A 22,831-nucleotide genomic window follows, 5' to 3' on the forward strand; every position below is an offset into this window, starting at 1 on the left:
ATGAGGAATGAGATTCGTCACTGAAATGAAAAACAACATTTCCAATACTCTTGAACATGAAATCTAATGACCTTTACTGCATGCCTAGAACATCCCAGGAAAATTCCATGACAAGGGAAGAACTCAAGGATTTGTATAAAGTAACATTTGTTGAAAAAAGTATTTGATTAAAGGCAGTCATTGTTCCTATAGACTGTTTCTTATAGTGCTGTCTGTCTGTTGGTAATTGAAATCTAATTTGAATAATAAATGTGTATCTTTTTTGATAAATTGAAGTTTTTTTATTTTTCACAGTGTTTAAAATATAATAGGAAGTTATAAAAATACATAATCGTAACTCATAACTCTGTGTGAGAAAAGAAAGTCTTCCAGAAGATTTCTTGCTAGGTAAGGGACAAATAGAAACACTCCTAGTTATAAATTAGTCAGCTTTGTGATTACATTACATTGGCAACTTGTCCAATTAGACTGTTTTTTATGGACTACTGGGTAATTAGCAATTAGCAGCAAGTTTATATACTATACTTCCTATAGTCTAAGTCAAGAACATTATGAACACCTCACTTTACTAATGGTTAAGTATTTCAAACAGCTTTCAAGAGATTTGCTTTCATTGGTAGCCAAGTATCTACAATACAGGAAAGGAATATGGAAAAAAATTGTGCATTCTGTTTCATATTTTTAAAAATGATTCAGTCATTTGCAATTTTGCCCAGTGTCATCAACTCATTTTGAAGTACCATATGGTGGAAGCCTATGTTAGAGGAATCTCCTTGTGAGCATCAAACAATGTCATGGCATCAAGAAAAAGTCAGGGCACATAAGCCTAACACTCCTACCTGTGACCTAAGTCCACTAACTTATCCCATCTACCACTTTTCTCCCCATCCCATTGTTGCGATCATATTATGAGTCCATCAAAACATCATTCCACAAATTAGATTAGATTAATTAGCCTCCTTGTCTAACTTGTCATGAGACATCCTGATATGCACAACAAGAGCTGTATTCTCATAATTTCCTAGCCATTTCCTAATGCGGTCACATGACAGTCACAGAGTTTACATTATGTGTATTTCCATGGTTATTTCACGTGTAATATGTGATTGAGTGGCAGAGTCACAATGCACTATAAGCTGCTTATATTTATGACTATTGGCATGTATTCATTGTACATACTGACAGGTTTCATAAGTGCGTTCCCATTCAGAAATTTTATAATCTTTCACCACATGCATCTCCTATATTTTCTTCTCCCTTTTCTACCTCTCCTTCTCCTCCTCTGCCTTCCCCTCTCTTTCCCCTCCCTCTCTTCCTCTCCCTCCCCCCCCCCTCTCTCTCTCTCACTCACTCTCTCTCTCTCCCAAAAGCTCCATACTGTTTCTCAACAGTCTTGCTTCTACATGATGTACTTCATCAGTCCGCATTTACCACATGCACATGCATATAACTGTGTGCTTTAAAGTAGATTATACCCAACTGTGGGCAATATCTAATTATAGCCACTTTCATGAAAGCAACATAATTTTATTCAGTATAGTTGGATGAAATTCTATTTGTGCGTATGCCACATTTTACCTATCTTCTCATTACTGACAAATATCTGAACTAATTCTCTAATATGAATTAGTTCTGTGAAAATGCTTTGTGCAAGTAATTCTCTGGTATATTGAGCAACAAATCTCCTAATGTAAACCCAGAAGTGACATTTAGTGTTAGATTCTTCCAAAATCTTCATAGTAACTGTTCACAGTGACTAAGCTATTTTAGATTCAAAGTATCATTGTTCAAAGAAACTCCTTGTTTCCCAGAAAACTAAACAGGATTTATTTATCTTGGTGGTGACTGCCATTCTCCTGTAAGGGGTGAAGTCTCATGGTACTTTTATATTGTATCTCATTAATGGCTAAGGAGGATAAATACATTTCTATATGATTATTGACTTTATCTTCATTTCTTTGTAAATGTACAAATTTGCTTGGGGCACTCTATTTTTGGTTCTTGTTCACTCTCCCATTTAGTTTCATACCCATTGGGATTTTTCTACCCCTGTTCCCATAAAAAACATTTTCTTTTGTTATTCCTCAAAGGCTATTTATATTGGCTTTGTCCTCTTATTTTCTTTTCTCTCTCAATTTCCTGTTAAAGCAGGTTCTACAGTTCCAATGAGTTGAAGTCATGGTGATTTTCTTCTAGTTCACACTTCCTGCTTAGAAAACATGCTTTGAATCCCCATCATGATTCTTTTGATGTTGTTTTGCTGTTTGTTTAAAGATTTATTGATTTCATGTATATGACCACACTGTAGCAGTCTTCAGCCACACCAGAAAAGGACATTGGATACCAATACAGTTGGTTGTGAGCCACCATTTGATTGCTGGGAATTGATCTCAGGACCTCTAGAAGAGTAGTCAGTGCTCTTAACTGCTGAGCCATCTCTCCAGCCCTGAATTTGTACCATGTTCTGTCATTTCTTTCATTCTCTACATCTGCTTGACTGTCATAGTTATTCCATGTCAGTCCCTCACTCTTTCATCCATTGTAGTAAGCAGGGTTGTCACTTGAGCAGCATAACACATGCACAGGTAACAAGAAAACATTGGTGTACTAATGTACTGATGTAACTGAGTAACATTTATAGTTTTTCTGTTTCTGTAATCCTAGAATTAGGTTAGGTAATGGCCTGTACTGAATGGATGTTGCTCATATTTAATGTAAGACTGCTTGATATGTTCAAACATCTCTTTATTCATTTAAAATACTTCTCACTGTCTGTATGAGATGAAAACTCTTTTTAATACATATTTTTATTTCCTATATGCATTTAGCATGCTCTGATCATTGTCACATTTTAACTCCTCCAAGATTCACAATTCATCCATTTCCCTTCACGATATATATAAAACAAGAAAAGTTGAATTTATGCTGTCTATACACTATTGGATATGTGTCTTAAACTAAAACATGGTTCCCATGTGCTGCAATGTAGACTGGTTTGATCTAGTTGACAGCCACATGATATGGGAGTTTGAAAGTGTTCTTGGCTTAACTGAAAGAGCAGGATTTTCTCTTAGCTCCTGAACCTTCTCTCTGTCACACAACCTACACATTCAGTTTTGGTACTGTTTCCTGCAGTATTTTAAATATGTTTTTTAACTATTAAAGAATTTTTATAGGTTCTATAAAATTTAGTTGTTGGAAACTTTTATGTCAAATATAGACACTGAAGTATAGTTAGATTTTAATTTACTTGATTCAATAACTCTTTATTATGTTATATTGTTCTTAGTTATTATCACTTAAAAAGAGTACTTTCTTTTTTTTTAATTTTAGGTATTTCATCAACCATAGTACTGAAGAGGAAAGATTTTTTAATATTGATGCAAATACCGGAACCATTAAGACATCAAAAGTACTGGATAGAGAAGAAACACCATGGTATAATATCACAGTTACAGCTTCAGAAAACGGTAAACTGCTTTATGTATCCAAGGACTGAATGCTACTGTGTATAAAATTCTATGCAGAGACTTGTGTCCTGCAAGGTACTCCCTTTTTTTTTCCTCAAAAATCTCACAGAATGTATAGTTCAAGTCATTCAGATATCTAGTTATAATGAGTAAGTATGAGATATTTTCATTCACTTTCATCCCAGCATGGAGTTAGAAAATTGGCTTTATGGAATAATTAGTCCTCATCTTTAAGTCAAGAGCGCTTGATTTCCCTCTTAATTTCTCTACTTTTCTGTTTCATGTACTTTACTTCACTTATGCCATGGAGTCTTTTCAACAAGGGTACTTATTATCTGACAGTTCAGCCCTGGGACATCACTATATCTTTGCTTGAATTAGCTCTTATAGAGTTTTGGTGAAAGAATTACTTAGAAATTATCAGCAGTATATCTAACCCCTCTTTAAGCAGATCTTATGACACAAAGCTAAAAAACTGGGCATTGAGGATACTACAAAAATACATATGTTTAATTAAAAAAACAAAATTATTATGTTTGCATTAAAAATCAAAATATGACTGTCAACAAAATTAAAAAAATATTATTTTATTGATAATGGTGTCCTAATGTGTTGGCAAATAAAGAAAGTTACTATTTAGCCTCAGTTTAAAATTGTAGGTAAAAATAGCATAACCTTTTGTGAAATATTTCAACACACTTCTGAGAAAAACATAAATCTAGTAAAAGGATTATTTGATAGTGAAAATATTGCTATATCAACCAAAATTATGCTCTTTCCTGAGGATAATACAGGAATTAAAAACATTTTAAATATGCATTTAAGCATGACGGGTATGGTAGATGTCTGTCATTTTAATGAATGAATGAATTAATCTATTCACTTTACATCCTATTTATATCCTCCTCCCTCCTGTCTTCCCAGTCACAACTTTAAAAATCCCTACTGTCCTTCAACTTGGAGGAGGGTGCCCCTTGGCTACCACCCCACCCTGGAACATGTATTCTCATCTATAGACTGGAACATCCTTTGCCACTGAGGCCCAACCATGTAGTCCAGGTAGGGGGAAGGGTATCCAATGGAGGAAACAGAGACCTGTACAACCCTTACTCAACTTCTTAGAGACCCACGTGAAGACCACACTGCACATATTCTATACATGTGTTAAGGGGTTCATGTCCAGCTCCTACGTGCTCTCTTGTTAGTAGTCCAGTAACTGTGAACCCCCATGGTCCCAGTTCACTTGACTCTGAGTATCTTCGTATAGTAAACCTGACTCCTCTGCCTTGCTCACTTCTACTCTTCACTCTTCAGCCAAATTCCTCAAACTTCACCTGATGTTAGTCTGTGGGTCTCTGAATATAACTCGATTCCTTGGGGATAAAGCCTCTCAGGAGAAACACGTATTAGGTCCCTAATCAAAACATAGCAGAGTATCACTAATATTGTCAAGGGTTATCTTTCTCTTATGGGAAGGGTCTCCAGTCACTAGTTGGCTATTTCCTGTCTCTGCTCCATCTTTACCCCTGAACATTTTGTAGGCCAAACCAATGTTGGGTTGAAGGTCTTCTAGGTGGATAGATGTCCTCATCTCTCCTCTGAAAGTCCTCCCTGGCTACAAGAGGTGGCCATTCTAGTATCTGTATCTCTTTCTAGTAGGAATTGCAACTAGGGTCTGCCTCATTAGCTCTCCATATCCTCCCCTGACCCAGGGTTCTAGCAAGTCACAGGAGAAACATTCCATGAAGATGTTTCTATGCCCAACCACCCATTCCTAACTTATTGCCCTGAAATTCCCCTACACTGGGAAAATAAGACTGCACAGGATCAAAGACTTCTTCTCTTACTAATGCCAGATAATGCCATCAACTGCTACATATGCTGCTGAAGCCATGGGTCTCTCCATGTGTACATGTTGGTTAGTGTTTTAGTCCCTGGAAGCATGTGGGGGTGGGTTTATTGATCTTCCCATTGGGTTGCAAACCCTTTCAACACCTTGGGTACTTTCTTTGGCTCCTGAATTGGGGTCTCTGTGCTCAGTCTGAGGTTAGTTGCAAACATTCTCATCTGTATCAATATGGCTCTGGCAAGGCCTCTGAGAAGACATCTATATCAGGCTCTTGTCAGCAAGAACTTCTTGGCATCAGCAATGGTGACTAGATTTGGTAGCTACATATGAAATGGTTTTCCAGGTGAGACAGTCTCTCTATGACCTTTTCTTCACTCCCTGCTCCATTCTTTGAGCTGCATTTTTTTCCATTAGGATTTTGTTCTCCCTTTGAAGAAAAATGAAATATCCAGATTTTGGTTTTTTTTCTCTTAAGCTTCATATGGTCTGTGAATTGTTTCCTGGGTATTCTGAGCTTTGGGGTTAGTATCTGCTTATCAGTGAGTGCATACCATGTGTGTTCTTATGTGACTGGGTTACCTAACTCAGGATGATAGCTTCAAGTTCCATCCATTTGCCTAAGAATTACATGTAGTCTCAGTTTTTAATAGCTAAGTAGTATTCCATTGTGCAAATGTACTGAATTTTTTGTATCTACTCTTCTGTTGAAAGACATCTGAATGCCGATATTATAAATAAGGTTGCTATAAATATAGTGAAGCATATATCCTTGTGATATGTTGGAGCATCTTTTGAGTATATACTCAGATGTGCTATAGCTGAATCCTCAGGTAGTACTATATCCAATTTTCAAAGGAACCTTCAGAGTGATTTCCACAGTGCTTGTACCAGCCTGCAATTCCACCAAAAATGAATGAATGTTCCTATTTCTCCACAGCCTTGCTAGCATCTGCTGTCACCTAAATTTTTTTAAACAACTTTATTTTACAAAACAAAGATAAATGTACAAATTTTAAACATTTTTTTTGCTTAAAATTATACATTTTTGTCAGTACTGTTTTTTCAGACATTGAAATAATTTTTACATAAAACCATGTGAATATATTTTTTTAGTTAGTACTTGATTTTTTTCAAGGGCTTGACAGTATGCATTGAAAACCTAATAGTTACAATAAGCGTAGAGTACATGCAAAACAAAACGCAACATGGAAATAGTCAAATTCATCTTGTTTTGTAAATATATGTATATTTTATTGTTTTCTTTATTTCTTGGACTTCATACAGTCTGTGAGTTGTTTCTGGGGGAGTGCAAGCCTCTGGGGTTAGCATCCCACTATGAGTGACTGCATATTATGTCTGTTCTTTTGTGACTGGGTTATCACACTCAGGATGATATTCTCTAGATGCAGCCATTTTCTTAAGAATTTGGTTAAGTCATTGTTTCTGGTGGCTGAGTAGTATTCCATTGTGTATATGTACCACAATTTTTGTATCCATTCATCTTCTGAAGGACATCTGGGTTCCTTCCAGCTTCTGGCTATTATAAATAGAGCCGCTATGAACATTGTGGTGCATATATCTTTGTTCTGTGTAAAAGTGTCTCTGGGGTATATGCCCAGAAGTGGAATAGCTGGGTCTTCAGGTAGTACTATATCCAATTTTCTGAGGTATCGCCAGACAGATTTCCAGAGTGGTTGTATTAGCTTGCAACCCCACCAACAGTGGAGAAGTGTTCCTCTTTCTCCACAGCCTCGCCAACATCTGTTATCATCTGAGTTTTGGATCTTGGCCAATCTGACTGGTGTGAGGTGGAATCTCAGGGTTGTTTTGATTTGCATTTCCCTGATGGCTAAGGATTTCGAGCACTTCCTCAGGTGTTTCTCGGCCATTCGGTGTTCCTAAACTGAAAACGTTTTGTTTAGCTCTGTACCCCATTTTTTAATAGGGTTATTTGATTCTCTGGTGTCTAGCTTTTTGAGTTCCTTGTACACCTTGGATATTAGGCCTCGATCTGATGTGGGGTTGGTAAAGATCTTTTCCCATTCTGTTGGTTGCCGTTTTGTTTTCTTGACCATGTCTTTAGCCTTACAGAAACTTTGCAATCTCATTAAGTCCCATTTGTTAATCTTTGACCTTAGAGCTTGAGCCATTGGTGTTTTGTTCAGGAAATTTTCTCCTGTACCTATGTGTTCTAAGGTTTTCTCTACTTTCTCATCTAATAGTTTCAGTGTATCTGGTTTAATATGGAGGTCTTTGATCCACTTACACTTGAGCTTTGTACAAGAAGATAAGAACGGGTCTATTTTCATTCTTTTGCATGCTGAGTTCCAGTTGGACCAGCACCATTTGTTGAATAGGCTGTCCTTTTTCCATTGAATGTTTACTGCTCCTTTGTCAAAAATCAGGTGACCATATACATGAGGGCTCATTTCTGGATCTTCTATTCTATTCCATTGATCCACTTGCCTATTTCTGTACCAGTACCATGCAGTTTTCAGCACAATTGCCTTGTAATATAGCTTGAGGTCAGGGATAGTGATTACACCTAATTTTTTTTATGGGTTAATTCTCTTTTTTTTTCTTAGATGTTTATTTTTTTTTTTTAAAATAGATACATGTACAGATTTTAAAGGCATTTTGGCATAAAAGTATATGAATATATTTTGGTGGTACTTAATTTTTTAAAGGTCTGATAGTATGTATTGAAATCTTACTAGTTACAACAAGCATAAATTACATGTAAAACAAATGTAACAAGTGAATTGTCAAAGTTATCATAGCTATTCTGACTGGTATGAGGTAGAATCTCAGGGTTGTTTTGATTTGTATTTTCTTGATGTCTAAAGATGTTGAACATTTCTTTATGTCCTTCTTGGACATTTGTTATACCTCAGCTGAGAAGTCCTTGTTTTGCTCTGTATCCCATTTTAATAGGATGTTTAATTCTCTGGAATCTAACTTCTTGAGTTCTTTGTATATACTAGATATCTTGCCCCTATCAAATGTTATCTCCTTGTATAAAGCTCAAGTCCAAGTGGATCAAAGAACTCCACATAAAACCAGGTACATTGAAACTAATAAAAGAAAAAGTGGGGAAGAGCTTAGAACACATAGGCAAAGTGGAAATTTTCCCAAACAGAATACCAATGGCTAATACTCTAAGATCTAAAATCATCAAATGGGACCTCATAAAATACAAAGCTTCTATAAGGCAAAGTACACTGTCAATAGGACAAAATGGCAACCAACATATTGGGAAAAGATCTTTACCGATTTTCAATTTCAATTCCAGCTCTCACCCACCCTCCTTTGCCTTATGCCTGATCCCCATCCCTGTTACCACTTCTCACCCCTTCTAATACCAAGATTTCCTTACTCCATCTACCTTCGTTGTCTAGTTTCTGCTTCTGAGTAAGATTCAAGCATCCTGCCTTAGGACCTTCTTAATACCCAGTTTCTTTGGATCTGTGAAGTGTAACATAGTTGTCCTGCACTTTATGACTAATATTTAGTTTAAAGGACATACCATGTATGTCTTTCTTGCTCTTGGCTACTTCACTTAAGATAATGTTCTCAAGTTACATCTCTTTGTCTGAAATTCATGATGTCCTTGTTTCTAATGGCAGAGTAGTGTTCCATTGTATAAATGAACCACATTTCCTTTATCTATTCTTCAATTGAGGGTCATCTAGGTTTGTTTTCAGCTTCTGGCTATTTTGAATAAAGCTGTGGTAAACATAGTTTTAAAAGTGTCCTTGTATGTAATGGAGCATCTTTTGCGTATATGCCCAGGATTGATGTAGCTTATTATTGAGGTAGAACTATTTCTAGTTTTCTGAGAAACCACCAAATTAATTTCCAAAGTGGTTGTACAAGTTTTTTACTCCCATCAGCATCAGAGGCATGTTCCTCTTGTTCTACATCCTTGCCAGCATGTGCTCTCACGTGTGCTTTTGTTCTTACTAATTTTGATGAGTGTGTGTTTTTTTTTTTTTTTTTTTTTTTTGTAAGTACGGAATAGAGTTTATTCAGGTCATGGGAGAGTTAAGAAGGTGGTAGAGGCAGAGAGAGAGAAGTAGAGGAGTAGAGGCCGGCCATGAGCATGTGGGAGAGAGGTGGGAAGGGAAATGGGAGAGCAAGGCTGCAAGAGCACAAGGGCAGGAGAGGCCAAGAGAGAGAGGAGGGGTCAAGCAGCCCTTTTATAGTGTCAGGTCACTGGGTTGGAGCATACCTGGCCACTGCTGGGTAATTGAGGGGTGGGGCATACCTGGTTGTTGCTAAGCAACTGAGGGGTGGGGTTTACAGAATCCCAACATTCCCCCATTTTTGTTTAATTAAAAAAGAAAAATTAGAGGCGATGGTGGACCAGGAATTGGGTCGTTGTGATCTCTTAACTGCTTCATGCTTGTTTGGGGCAATGTTTTTAGAGAGTCCAGAAAAGTGGGGGAAGGGATGTTTGTCCAGTCTTAAGAGTTGGCTGTTTCCTTGTTCTCCAGGGTCTGTGGAACCATCTGAGGATAGGTCAGAAGTAACAGGTCCAGTTGAAGCATCTGTGTCTGTGAGAGAAGGCTGAAGTATCTGTAGGTTGCTTCTCTGGAGCTGTTCTAGATGTAATAAGCACCTGGACTTGACAAGATGCTGGAACAAACATATGTATACATTATAGGTAGAGATTAAGTACATTTGGTTTGGAAGAAAGATTTTTCAGGAGCAGTTCTAATGCTGCCATTCCTCCCCTTTTCTCATTATAAAAGGAGAAAAAACGGGAGGGGGAGGCTGATGGTGAAAGGAGAATAGGGGCATCGAGTCTCATTGGCTACTTCCTGCTGTCTTGGGGCGTTGTAAGGGGGTGCAGCTGGCTTTCACCATCGGGATCCACCTGGCAAATGTTCACATCAGACTCCTCTATGGACAGTGGCTGGTAATCCTGTAACAGGAACTAATTAATAGTTTGATTAGAAATTTTTTGTCGTTGAAGTAGACAGAAGATTGATAAGGTTCGGAGCAAATTACTATAATGTGTCCCGGATATTTTAAAACAACTTGCCATGCCATGAAGAAGAGGGATAGGGGAAAGGTGTGGAGTCATGGCAAAGTCAGAGTCAGGGCAGCTGAATGTTGATAGTACTTACAGGGGGGACTCTGGCTGGTTTTTTACAGTAGAGGTTACCAAGAGTGTGTCTTTTTAAAGTATGTAATTCAGTTCTTCCTTTATCACAATGATGCTGAAACATCCTCATTTTCCTGCAAAGTAAGAAAAGACACAGAGACATACCTGTTGTTCTAGATTGGATTCTTACTAGTTAATTCCTCCAGAATAATTGTAGACAATGGTTGGTTTATCTTGTAGACTTAGTCATCAAGTCTCCTTAGCTTCTCATGCCCAAATAAATCTTCCCACATTGTATTTCTGGCACATTTAATTTAACTCCCCTTACTCCTAGATTTCAGTGTTGTTTTACTTCCATTTCCATTTGCATGAAAATAGCAGGGTAAGAGTATTTCTGTTGCATTACCTTCAGTATAGTCTTTAGTGGAGAAGTGTTGTTTTACATGGTAACTCAATGCCTAACAACTTCACTAACAATTTTCTTATAAAGCTGAACCAGTTTTGCATTCCTGCATATGAGATGCCAAATTCTGCAATCTGCAATTGACACCCTTGTTTACCTTCTGCTGAGGCTGTGAAACAATATCTTTGTGTCTTGTCCTATATCTTTGCTGTAATTCCATTCAAATCCATGACAACCTTTTTCTGTCCATACAATTTATATTCTTTTTAAAATCATAATTTTGATAAACTCTTTGAGAATGCTATACAAGCATATAATTTATTTAGATTACACCTCTTTATTTCTTCCTCTAATCGCTCCCATATCCACAACCTTCTCTTTTGTTTCCTTCATGTAATCTTTCTTTCTTATAAGCTGTGAAATAAATTGTGTGTTGCCAACATACTCACAAATATGAAGCCCATTCATTAGAGCAGGAACAACCTACATTCACTATTTCATGGCCAACCTACCTAAACTAAGTCATCAACTCTCTTTAGTCTTTTAGTCATGGACACGGGTGCATCATGACCTCCTCTGCATCCATGCTGAAATATTACACGGCTTGAACTTGTTTTAGCCATCACTAATGTGAGTTCATAAATGCTTGATCCTGTCATTTCCAGTAGATGCTATTCCACTGAGTACTTCAGAACTTTTATAATGCTTCTGAGAATTATATATAATGCTTCTTGTGTTTGTTGACATTATATTTTCAACATTATATTGGAAATCAGATGTTCACTATATTCTTTAAATTGCTATTATGGAGAACACATGAATGGGTCCATTTCATCTTATTCTGGATAATTTGGATTTTGTTAATATTTAGGCTAAATGTGTGTAATTTTGCATTCTTTTGGTAAATCATTTAAATAAGTATTGAATAATATACATCAGGTGATAAACTGAAATTAATAGGTTAAATCTATAAATCTATAAAGATTTCTTCTTTTTTCTGTAAGATTTATGTAGGAATCATTATTTACTTCTGAATAATCATTTAATTCCCAATAATATTTGCATTATGGGGAAACCATCTTATAAATGGACAGACACATGCATGTAAAAAGATTTATCATTTGTAGACAGTACTATAGGAAAGTCCTGCTTTTGTAAAGGTAAAATTTTAATTATTTATTTGAATTTTTTTGTTTGTTTGCTATTTCTTCTTGTGGGAAAAGAGTTGATACATATCTGCTAAGTAAAACATTATAGTAAATTGCAATTTTCTGCCTTTTATAGTTGGTAATAAAAAAGCCTAAGAGACCCATTCAATGAGCATTACTAAAATATAATTTAATCCTAACCATAAACAGGTGTACAGAAAGAATAAGCACTAGTTAAGATTTTATAACCATGTTGGGAGATGGCTTTCTGAGAAGCACAGACTGTTACCTAATGGCAAGCCAAACCGTCCCAGAGTATTGGCAGAGGATCTCCCATAATTATGAGCCTTAACTTCAGCATTAGCCACCTGGGCAAAACATGTTCTCTTTAGGAATTCAGTTGCTATTTTTCCAGAATCTTTAAAAAATTCTCCTTAACATAATATTTTCTAGAGTAGATTATCCTGTAGAATTGTTTTTACTGGTTAATATTTAAAGCACTTTATTTTTTTCTGCTGTGAGAATTATGTGAATAAGAGAAAAGCCCTCTTGGGACAGAAGAGATGATGTAAGAGATGCAAAAATCCTTAGTCATGGGTACATGAATAGCACACATGTAATCGAATGGAACCCAAATGAGAGGATGGAGTCCAAGGATGGCCAAGGCTATGTAGGCAGAGGCTGCCAAGGGAATAAGAAAGTTGTGCTTTCTCACCACTGAACAAGCAATGCTTTCTAACCACTGAACACACAGCGTTATAGCATGACAGTGAAGAATTCAGCAGAGGAAGCTATGTTCATACATTAAATACACAATTTGGTTAAAAACCAAACAAACTTTTTTATGGTGTTAATTGATTCAATCCTGTTGAAACAACAAAACTTAATGACTGTCTGCTCTTTAAAGTACATGAGACGTAATTCATAAAGATAAATTCTATAGAGTGACTAAGAAAAACAAGCTCATGGTCAGGTTTGGGGGGTTAGAGAATCAGTCTGATCTCGGAAACACATATAGCACAAAGGACACACTGGCATATGCCATGCCAACTTCCACCATTATGGTTAGAAAACAAACTGTAGAACACTCTCCTGGAAATGACACTCCTGTGGGTTTAACATCTCTAATTTCCTTCATGTTTATCTGTTAGCACAAGGACCACCATACCTCCCATATTATTGGATATCTGGCTCTTCTATCCTATACTTTACTGGCTGTGCTATCCTAGTGAATACTTCAGTGAAAAATTGAAAACATATATTACCATCATGGAGACAGAATGCTGAAACGTAATAAAATATGCATATTTGAACTTACAGTACTTCTTTGCTTACTTTTGTGCATTAGATAATCCAATGACTTTTAAGAGCAAGCATTTGTCAGGTAGTTTATCTTACTGAGGTTGATTATAATTTTGTGAATTGTGAGATAATATTTTTTTATATTTGTAAAGAGGGCACTAAAGTAAGATATATACAAAAAAATTCCCTTTAAGTTCAGAACTAAAGTTGTATCACATAATCTATCACAGTACTTGGTGTGTTACTATTTTATTAAAAAAAATATCTGTGGAAAACTTGCACTGTTGAGAAATTGAACCAAAAGGTGTTTGAATATAATCTATACATGATCTCTGGAGACTGGGAGAAAAGGAAGGATAGAGAGGGGAGGGGAGGGGAGGGGAGGAGACAGAGAGAGGTAGAGAGAGAGAGAGAGAGAGAGAGAGAGAGAGAGAGAGATATTGAGGACACTGAAGAGTCTGATTTATCATAAGCCATTACTGACTGACATGTTTACAGATCTTTACAGCTCAGAAATGCACAGTCAGAGTGTGAAGACAGGCTGGCAGACACTGACTTGATTAAGCAGAAGCTTCTACCTCAGGGTAAATGCTATCAGGAAGGGATTTCTTTGTTCCTTGAGAGTCAATCTTTCTGCTGTATTCAAGACTTTATGAATGATGCTCAAGTACAGCATGAAAGACAATCAGCTTTGTTTAGCCTGTCAATTTAAATGTTAATCTCAAATCAGACTGTCATAGACACTTACAGAATTAAATGTGACCAGATATATAGATACCTTAGGAATTCATGATCTAATCAAGGACTCATAAAATTCTCCTCAGCATGACATAAGCATTCCCATTCATACAGTTTGTATTTTGCGATTTCTAAATTCCAGTCAATACTATTTATGTCCTTTTTTATTGATTGTGTTTTTTTGACTATTATATATACATAATATATTCTGATTTCCATCCCCCACACCCTCATTTATTTCCTGTCCATCCCTCTTAAAAAGCTTACCCTATTCATATGTAGTATCAATCCTTTGTTCCAGATTCAGAATTTGGGGTTTGGTTTTTGGATGCACTTATTTTACCCGGGACCATCTGCGTGAGCAGTGGAATGGAAATATTCACTCAAGCAGGATGAAGGCATCAGTGTGTACACAACTGAAAGCAGTCATTCCCCTTTCCCTGAACCTATCAAGAACTAATAGTTGGGCCTTAAAGGAATCCTGCCCTCCTCCATCTCTGCCTGACTTCAAGCTCTATCCCTGTGTTGGCATAGTGACAGCATCTACTCCTGCTGTGCTGTCCTGATTGCCCTAGCTATGCCTCACCTAGGAAATAGTATTTCAAATACCCATCTTCAGACCTTGTGGTTCCTATGTACTCTGCATTTAAATCACCTTGTAAGTGAGATGCTGTATCCCTCGCCAGTACAACACAGAGAGTCTGCTGTCTGTGACTTTGTTCCCATATCTGGGAATTTCAAATTCCGGTATTTAATTTAATTTATTTAACTCCCAAATTTTGTACCTCTCCCAGACATCCCTTCAGGAGTCTCTCCCCCCATCCCCCTTCTTCTTTTCCAGTGGGTATCCCCCAAAGCCTGTTGCATCAAGTCACTGCATGATTAGGCAAATAGTCTACCAGTGAGGTCAGAAGTTGCAGTCCTGTTGGGAATGGATACCACAGTAAGGCTTTAATGTAGAGCCTCCACTCCCATTGTTGGAGGACCTATATGGAGACTGAACTTCACATCAGCTGTGTATGTGCCTGGGGTCTGTCCCGACAGTGTATGCCATTTGGATGGTGGTTCAATCTCTGAAAAGCTCCAATAGTCCAGGTTAGTTGAATCGGTTAGTCTTCTGGTGGGAGGGATTCACTTCTGCTTCAGGCCCTAAATCTTTGCCCCAATTCCTTAATAAGAATTCCCGCCCCAGTCCAATGTTTGGCTATGGGTATCTGGATCTGTCTGAGTCAGATGCCAGGAAGTGGTACTTGCATATGTGATAGGTCTCAAGTTGGAACAGTTCTTATTGGGCCATTTCTTCAGTCTCTGTTCCATCTTGGTTGTTGCTTTTTTTTTTTTTGGTTGGTGTTCTCATCCCTCCTCAAAGTCCTGCCTAGCCATACAGTAGGTGGCCTTTTCAGGGTCCATGTCCCCACTGTTAGCCATCTCTGCTAAGATCACTTCCATTGACTCCTGGGAGCCTCTCCCATGGCAGGTCTAAGGGATTTTCAAGGGATTTCCCAAACAGTTGCAGTCAATTTCATTCCCATGGCTCTGTGGGCTTCTCTTTCCCCACATCTGATTCTGCCCCCCTCCCATTGCCCTCCCTTCCCTTTTCCCAAACACTTCCCTCCCTCTCTCTACCTCCCATGACTATTTTATTCCCCCTTTTAAGTGAGTTTGAAGCATTCTTTCTTGGGCCTTCCTTCTTGTGTAACTTATCCTTGTTCTGTGGGTCTATTGGGTGTACCAGGTGTCATGGCTGACACATATTGGTGGCTACAGAGTGAAATTATTCCTACCCCTGGGAGAGGGCCTCAGTGTGAGCTCCATAAGTGTCAGTGGCTGCTGTTTGTGTAAGGCTTGTTTGTGTAAAAATGTATATATTTGCTGAGACTAATATTAGCATTGGAGGACTTCTTCCTTAGAAGAAAAGAGTCCTCCGTGTTACTTTTAATGACTCTGAGATAATTAGAAACAGCATGAGTCCAGGAGTTGAGGGTATGGCTCTGTCTCAGGAAAATGGTAAACACCAGGACCTTCAGGACAGCCCCTAAGGCTATAGGCAAGAGCTCTAAATACATGAGTTTGAAATTATATAATTTCTCAAGTATGTAAAAATAAGGATGATATGTAAATTATCTGAGGAACTTCATGAACCTAAAGGAACAAAAGCAGCTGTGCTGTGAGCCAACTTGAAGGAAATAAAGAGATTTAGGGAGTGGTGAGCCCAGGAGATCCACCAAGCTATGTTGTTGTTTTTTTTTTTTTTTATGCATACAAAAACAGATGAATTTCTGAGTTCAGGGTCTACCTAGAGCATAGCAAGATTTGTCTTAGGCATGGAGGAAATGGTAATTTCAGGGCAGTTTCTCACCCAACTGTGCTTAACAAAGGCAGACAGTTCTCTGAATTCTTTTGCAATGTTAAGGAAATATGTGTGTGTGTGTGTGTGTGTGTGTGTGTGTGTGTGTGTGTGTGTGTGTGTATGTACATATACATGTATGTATGCTTGCTGTCTTCTAATAATCAAAGTCAAAGCACTAGGGTCAACAGATGCTGATTCATAAGATAATTAAACGGAAATCTACAGTAAGTGAGTGGATTGATATGTAAAGTAGAAGCATGGACCTGTTCTCTGCAGGAAACAGGTATCTGCAGAATGTAGGATAAGAAGAGAGCTGATTGGAGAACTGACAGAAGCAAGCAGGACAAGGAGACAGAAGATACTCAGGATATAAGGGACTAAGATTCACTGAAGAATGACACCCCAGACTCAAGTAGTATACAAAAACAAAGAGTGATTTCTTCTGCAGAATTTCAGCATGCTGTCATATCCCATTTACCAGGGTGTATCCTATCCCACTTACCAAGAGGTTGATGGCTGTGGAAACTCACAGGCCAAATTTAAAGCTCATTAGGTGATTTCCAGGGATAGGGAGGTGAACTTTATCTTAACTGGTTGGCTACAGCCAAACTCTAGAGACATTCCAGAACCATTTTGGGGGTTTAGGAACCTGTACACTGTTCTTATAGAAGCCTGGTCACTGTTGCTGAGTCATTGTCTTTGCTCAGGCCAGGTAGCAGGCTAGATCAGTTTCTGATTGGCTGCCAGAGGCTTGGGGGTTTTCTAGTGGCTGATTTGCCTGTACTTGCACAGTTCTGGGAAACAGACATTTGGTCTGCTTACCTTACCGTTCCTGTCATGAGGTCAGCCTGTCTCAGTCCTCTCAAAAATAACAAGCGACCAGGACATGGACAGCTAGATCTCTTAGAATAACAAGCAAGTAGAATATAGCCAGAGAGTTTAATTGAGAGAAAGCAGAGCATATAGAGAAGCAGCCTGGAAAAGCTGTATCAAGCAGAACACAGGTTGTCAGCTTGGATTCTTTGGTTGACTTCCAGTCATTCTTTTCCCTGCTCCCAGATACCCCTTTCTCAAAATCACTCTCAAAAAGCCAAGGCTGATCCTTGGCAATCATGGATATTCTGTATGGCTAATATCCACTTATCAGTGAGTACATACTATGCTTGTCCTTTCAGGTCTGGTTTAACTCATTCAGTATAATATTTTCTAGTTCCATCCATTCGTCCACAAAATTCATGATGCCCTTGCTTTGAATAAGTTCTGTATTCATTTTTTGGTTAAGGGACATTTGGGTTGTTTTGAGTTTCTGGCTATTATGAGTAAAGATACTATGAACAGAGTGGAATATGTTTCCTTATGGAATGGTGAAGCATCTTGGAGGATATGCCCAGAAGCAGCAGTATAGCTGGGGTTTAAAAAAATATATGCACTATGTGTTTATTCATACCTTCCAAATTATGCTGTTTTTATAATTACTACTATTTTAATTTTTAGTTGAGCTTTATTGTTAATTTTCTTTAGACGTATGCAAATGTAATGCTATCTAGAAAATTCTTCTCAATATATTAGAAACATTTGCAACTTCTTCCTGTCTAGTCTAATTTTTGTTAAGGGTTAATTATAAGCAAATAATATCATATTACATTTTGCCAAGTGTCATTGCTTCTACCATGTTGTTGTCATTTTACACATTAGAACCAACTCTAATTTAACTTTGCTGAACAGCTTACTTAAAAGTACTTATTACAATTATTGGCACAAGTGTTTTGACTAAAATAACTTTGTTAAATATAGAAATATTCTTTCTTAATTATTTTTTCCTTTATAAAATCTGTGGCCCACAGATTATCTAAACCTGTCCATCCTGACATCCCTCTCTCTTTCAATATTTTATTTCATTCCCTTTTTACTTCCTCTTGCCCTGGGAAAAGACATTTTTACGTCTTCTCTACTTATTGATTCTTTTCTTCTTATGCAAATATATTTGAAGACCAAGGCCCCAAGTTCTAAATTTAATTCAACTGCTCAACTAGCAACTTCAGGTGGTACAAATTAAATTTAGGAGTTATGAATGTAGTCCCAGTTGCCTTTCATCTGAAATTATTTTTTTAAGCAGGTGCATATAATAATTCAAAAATCTATTAGCGGAGAATGAGTGGTTTCAAGTTCCCAAAGCTTCTACAAATCATTCTGTTACTGTCACTATGATATTTTGATATATGTTATCTGTTTTCCACAAGTGTGTTCATATCATCAATTTTACTTAGCACACACAGAGATCCTAATTGGCACAGTTTCTTCCTTTGGCACACAAAGGGAATATCAGCAGTGAAATTGGTATTGCTTTCACCAATCGTCAAGAGAAATAAAACACTTACATTGAAGTCTGTGCATGCATATATATGTCAATGTCTATGCTGAGGAGTGACGGGCAAAATTTATATTCCAAATAAGAGCTTAAAATACCTGTTAGGAATATTATTCACATTTCTTGTTAGATTGTTAAAACAGCAACAGCTTTAGTGAGTGGTTCAGATTCAAAGCAGTCCAGTAAATGGCTGTATAAATTTTGGCTATGACTTTTTATTCAGTTGAGGACTCAAGGCCAGAGGACTATAGCACCCAGCAGGCATTCAAGGCTATGTGTTTCTGTCTTCTCAATTAAATCTTTCTAGGTATCTTGTTTCACATGCATCCATTAGTGAGATCTTAGTGATGCAAAATTCAGGGAAGATAATGATAAAGATTGACTTACACAGAGGAAAGCATTTTATTATGATGTGAGCTTTGGGGTGTAAGGGTTTGTAACATCTCAGAGTTTAATAAAACTCCTTAGAGTATTTTGATTTATTAAAAAATTAATCATGTTTTTCTAGATTTAGAAGACATCTATTAATTTCCAAAACATTCAGAGCAATGGGTTTAAAATTTTGTTTGATCTGATCTAGTTTCCCATTTTTACTGAAACTTCTTCAGCTTGCATCATTTTTCTATTGTTTATTGCCTAAGTTTTATGGCCTTATGATCAACAACCTATAATAACTTCTATGCTACATGCATGCACATTAACATAATGTAGTTAGCATCTTGTAGTTGTAGTCAGTCCTGCTGCTTTGAGATATCTTCCAGGATAATTCATATTTGCTGCCTTTAAAATCTTACTTAATTGGTATCTAGCATGTGTCCATAACTGCAGGTACTTTTGACGAAATGCTTGTAGTTATTCATATGATGCTTAACATATTGACTACCAATGAACAATTATGATGTATATTAAATTTTACTTTGTATATTGAGCTAATATGTTGATATAACTGGTGGCTTATTGATTGTGAAATACTCTAGAAGAAACTAAAATACATTTTACACATTGAAAAGAATATCTACATATTTATTCATTTCTATTTGCAGTGTTAATTTTACACTACTTCATGTATTCACCCATCAGGCAAAGTCAAGCCTTGGCTTGGAGCGGAGTTCTGAGGCAGGGATGTCTGTGAGTGGTGTAACAAAGAACTCAAAGTCCAATCAATCATACTTTCAAGATGATGGCCTGTACTCTGCTAAAATGTCTCCGTAGACAGTTCTCTGTAGATATCTCTTGGATCTTTAGTCTGTTCAAGATTTCTGCTAGAAGCAGCTCTCTCTTGTTAGAAAAAAAAAAAATCTAAAAGCTCTCTAGATATTTCATAAGTTTACTGAATGAGAAATTCTTGGGTTTTCTAGAAAAAGCAAAACTAAAAAAGAGCTGTGTTTGCTCAGCAAGCAGTACTCTTTCGGTAGCTGTATGAAAAAAAAAAAATCTGAAAGAACACCATTCAGTCTCTGTGGATATTCTAGCCAATATCAGACATCCTTTTAGAAAATTTTCTTAAAGACCTATGCTTGTGGTGTAGTACAGCTTGAGGTCAGAAATGGTAATTCCCCCAGAAGTTCTTTTATTGTTGGAAATAGGTTTTGATACTCTGGTTTTTTTTTTGTTATTCCAGATGGATTTGAGAATTTATCTTTCTATCTTTGTGAAGAATTGAGTTGTAATTTCATTGGGGATTGCACTGAGTCTGTAGATCGGTTTTGATAAGATGGCCATTTTTACTATGTTAATCCTGTTGATTCATGAGCATAGGAGATATTTCTATTTTCTCATGTCTTCTATGATTACTTCCTTAAGAGAATTGAACTTCGTTTCCTACAGAACTTTTACATGCTTAGTTAAAGTCACACGAGAAGAAGAAGGAAGAAGGGGAAGGGGAAGAAGAAGAAGAAGAAGAAGAAGGAGGAGGAGGAGGAGGAGGAGGAGGAGGAGGAGGAGGAGGAGAGGAGGGGGAGGAGGAGGAGGAGGAGGAGAAGGAGGAGCAGGAGGAAGAGGAGGAGTAGGAGTAGGAGGAGGAGAAGGAGGAGCAGGAGGAGGAGGGGGGGAGAAAGAAGAAGAAGGAGGAGGAGGAGGAGGAGGAGGAGAAGGAGCAGGAGGAGGAGGAGGAGAGGGAGAAAGAAGAAGAAGAAGGAGGAGGAGGGGGGAGAAAGAAGAAAAAGGAGGAGGAGAAGGAGGAGGAGAGGGAGAAAGAAGAAGAAGAAGAAGAAGAAGAAGAAGAAGAAGAAGAAGAAGAAGAAGAAGAAGAAGAAGAAGAAGAAGAAGAAGAAGAAGAAGAAGAAGAAGAGTAGTTTTTCTTTTCAACTCACAAATCAGCATTCCATGACCTTAGACCCTTAGGAAAAGGATAGCAAGTACACTTTCTTTTTTTTTTTTTTCTTAACATTACAAAATATTTCAGAGATTTACCTGCCTCTGTAAACTTAGCTGGGTGGGATCTTTTTCTGCAATAACTATTCTGATCATGCCTGGACTTAAATTCACTCTGTCCCAGGCTGATCTTGAACTCAAGAATCTGCCTTTCTTTGTAACTTTTGACATGTTGGCTCATAGTGTAGTTGCTTCTGTTTTTTCTAAATACTAGAAGCTACTCATAAAATTTATATTACATCTTTAATTTTGCATAGTCAAAAAATTATATATATTTATATACATATATATTAATCATTGTTCTCAGAATTCTTTCATATAGTCTTAAAGACTGTTCTGAAGTTCACAACATTCTACCATTTTGCTGAGACACCCTTGCCTCTCAGACTCATTTCATCTCTGTTATCATGGAATCATTAACCTTGGCATAGAGGCCATTACTCAAAGGAAGAAGATGAACTTATACTTTACTACTCTAATAAGCCTTATGCCCCATGCATAATGCCACATTCACTCTTGTGGCTCTGTTCCAAGGCTGGAATCATCCCATCCTTTAAGCAGGATGTTGGTTAAGCAGGACACTTTAACCAACAATGTAGTGTTGGAGTTACTTTAAGCATTTTATGGATTAGTATTAGGTACCTGGTAGATATAAGAAGCTTTAAATATACTCCATGTGTGTTGTGGAACACATTTCCTGTCATTTATCCCAGTTTTCTAAAGAAAGCCAAATAATTATTATTGGAAACATTCTATATTTGTATTATCAACTAAGTATCATTCACTTAAGTCTCAATAATTCCATATGTATAAGAAATTTAGCCAAATACCAATTTATATTCAAAGTTATTCAATTTTCTTAAATTAACTCATTTAATAAAGAAAAAATACTCTGAAATACCTGTTATATTCCATTCCAAAGTGGCTTAAAATCAATCCTATGTCATTTATAATTGAAGAAAATTAAAGTTCATGGTAAATATTTTTAATATCTGTGTGGGTCTAGGTTACCAGAAATTGTAAAGTATAAATTGACAACTGTAAAGGTTTCTTTTATTAAATCACATATGGTTCTTATCTTTACTTACTATATTAAGTTGATTTTATATACACACACACACACACATATAAGTTTTGCTTCTGGTCATTACAAGGTCTTGCAATTTGGAGAGGTTATATAACAAATACATAATGCATTTTCTTATTTGCAATATTCTGTATTGATGATGTCATAAGAAGATGCTATTATAGTTCTATTGTTTCATCATAAAAACGAGAATATGGAAAAGTTTTTATTCCTCCTGTTATCTGGGTTTCTTAGGAATAAATATATCCATTGTGGGTGAAGTTTTAGGTTACACAAAACTATAATTATAAATGCAGATTAAACCGACAGTATAGGAACCGACCATGTAATGAATTCATATATTCTACAAAGATGAAAGCTAAAAAACTGTTCACAGTTATTATGAGCAAGAATCCTATTGCAGGAAATAAACGGCAGAATTTAGAAATATTAAAAATATCAAGAGGCACATTTCATCTAGTTTTTCTTGATCTAAGTGGGTTGACAGATCAAATCACGTTTGCATGGTTAAAGGATAGTTTCTAGTTCATTTTATAATCATTGCAAAGTGTTATAGTTTCTAATTTTAAGTAAGAGTGCATTGTTTTGACTCTAGACTTATGATTTAGAGAACAAAGACAGCTCTCATTTCTC

At 36.9% G+C, this 22,831-nt stretch overlaps 1 protein-coding gene across 1 annotated transcript in view; it reads left to right on the forward strand.

Moving 5' to 3' along the window:
* CDH18 (cadherin 18) overlaps window positions 1–22,831 on the forward strand; it is a gene marked incomplete at both ends in the record, with an annotated part of 287,053 nt that overhangs the window by 226,722 nt on the left and 37,500 nt on the right. Inside the window, one exon of the mRNA XM_080933534.1 lies at window positions 3,334–3,470. Within this exon, the coding sequence (XP_080789660.1) occupies window positions 3,334–3,470 (137 nt within the window). The remainder of the gene's footprint in view (window positions 1–3,333; window positions 3,471–22,831) is intronic.

This window comes from Micromys minutus (assembly GCF_963924665.1).
Source record: "Micromys minutus genome assembly, chromosome: 20".
Lineage (NCBI taxonomy): Eukaryota > Metazoa > Chordata > Mammalia > Rodentia > Muridae > Micromys > Micromys minutus.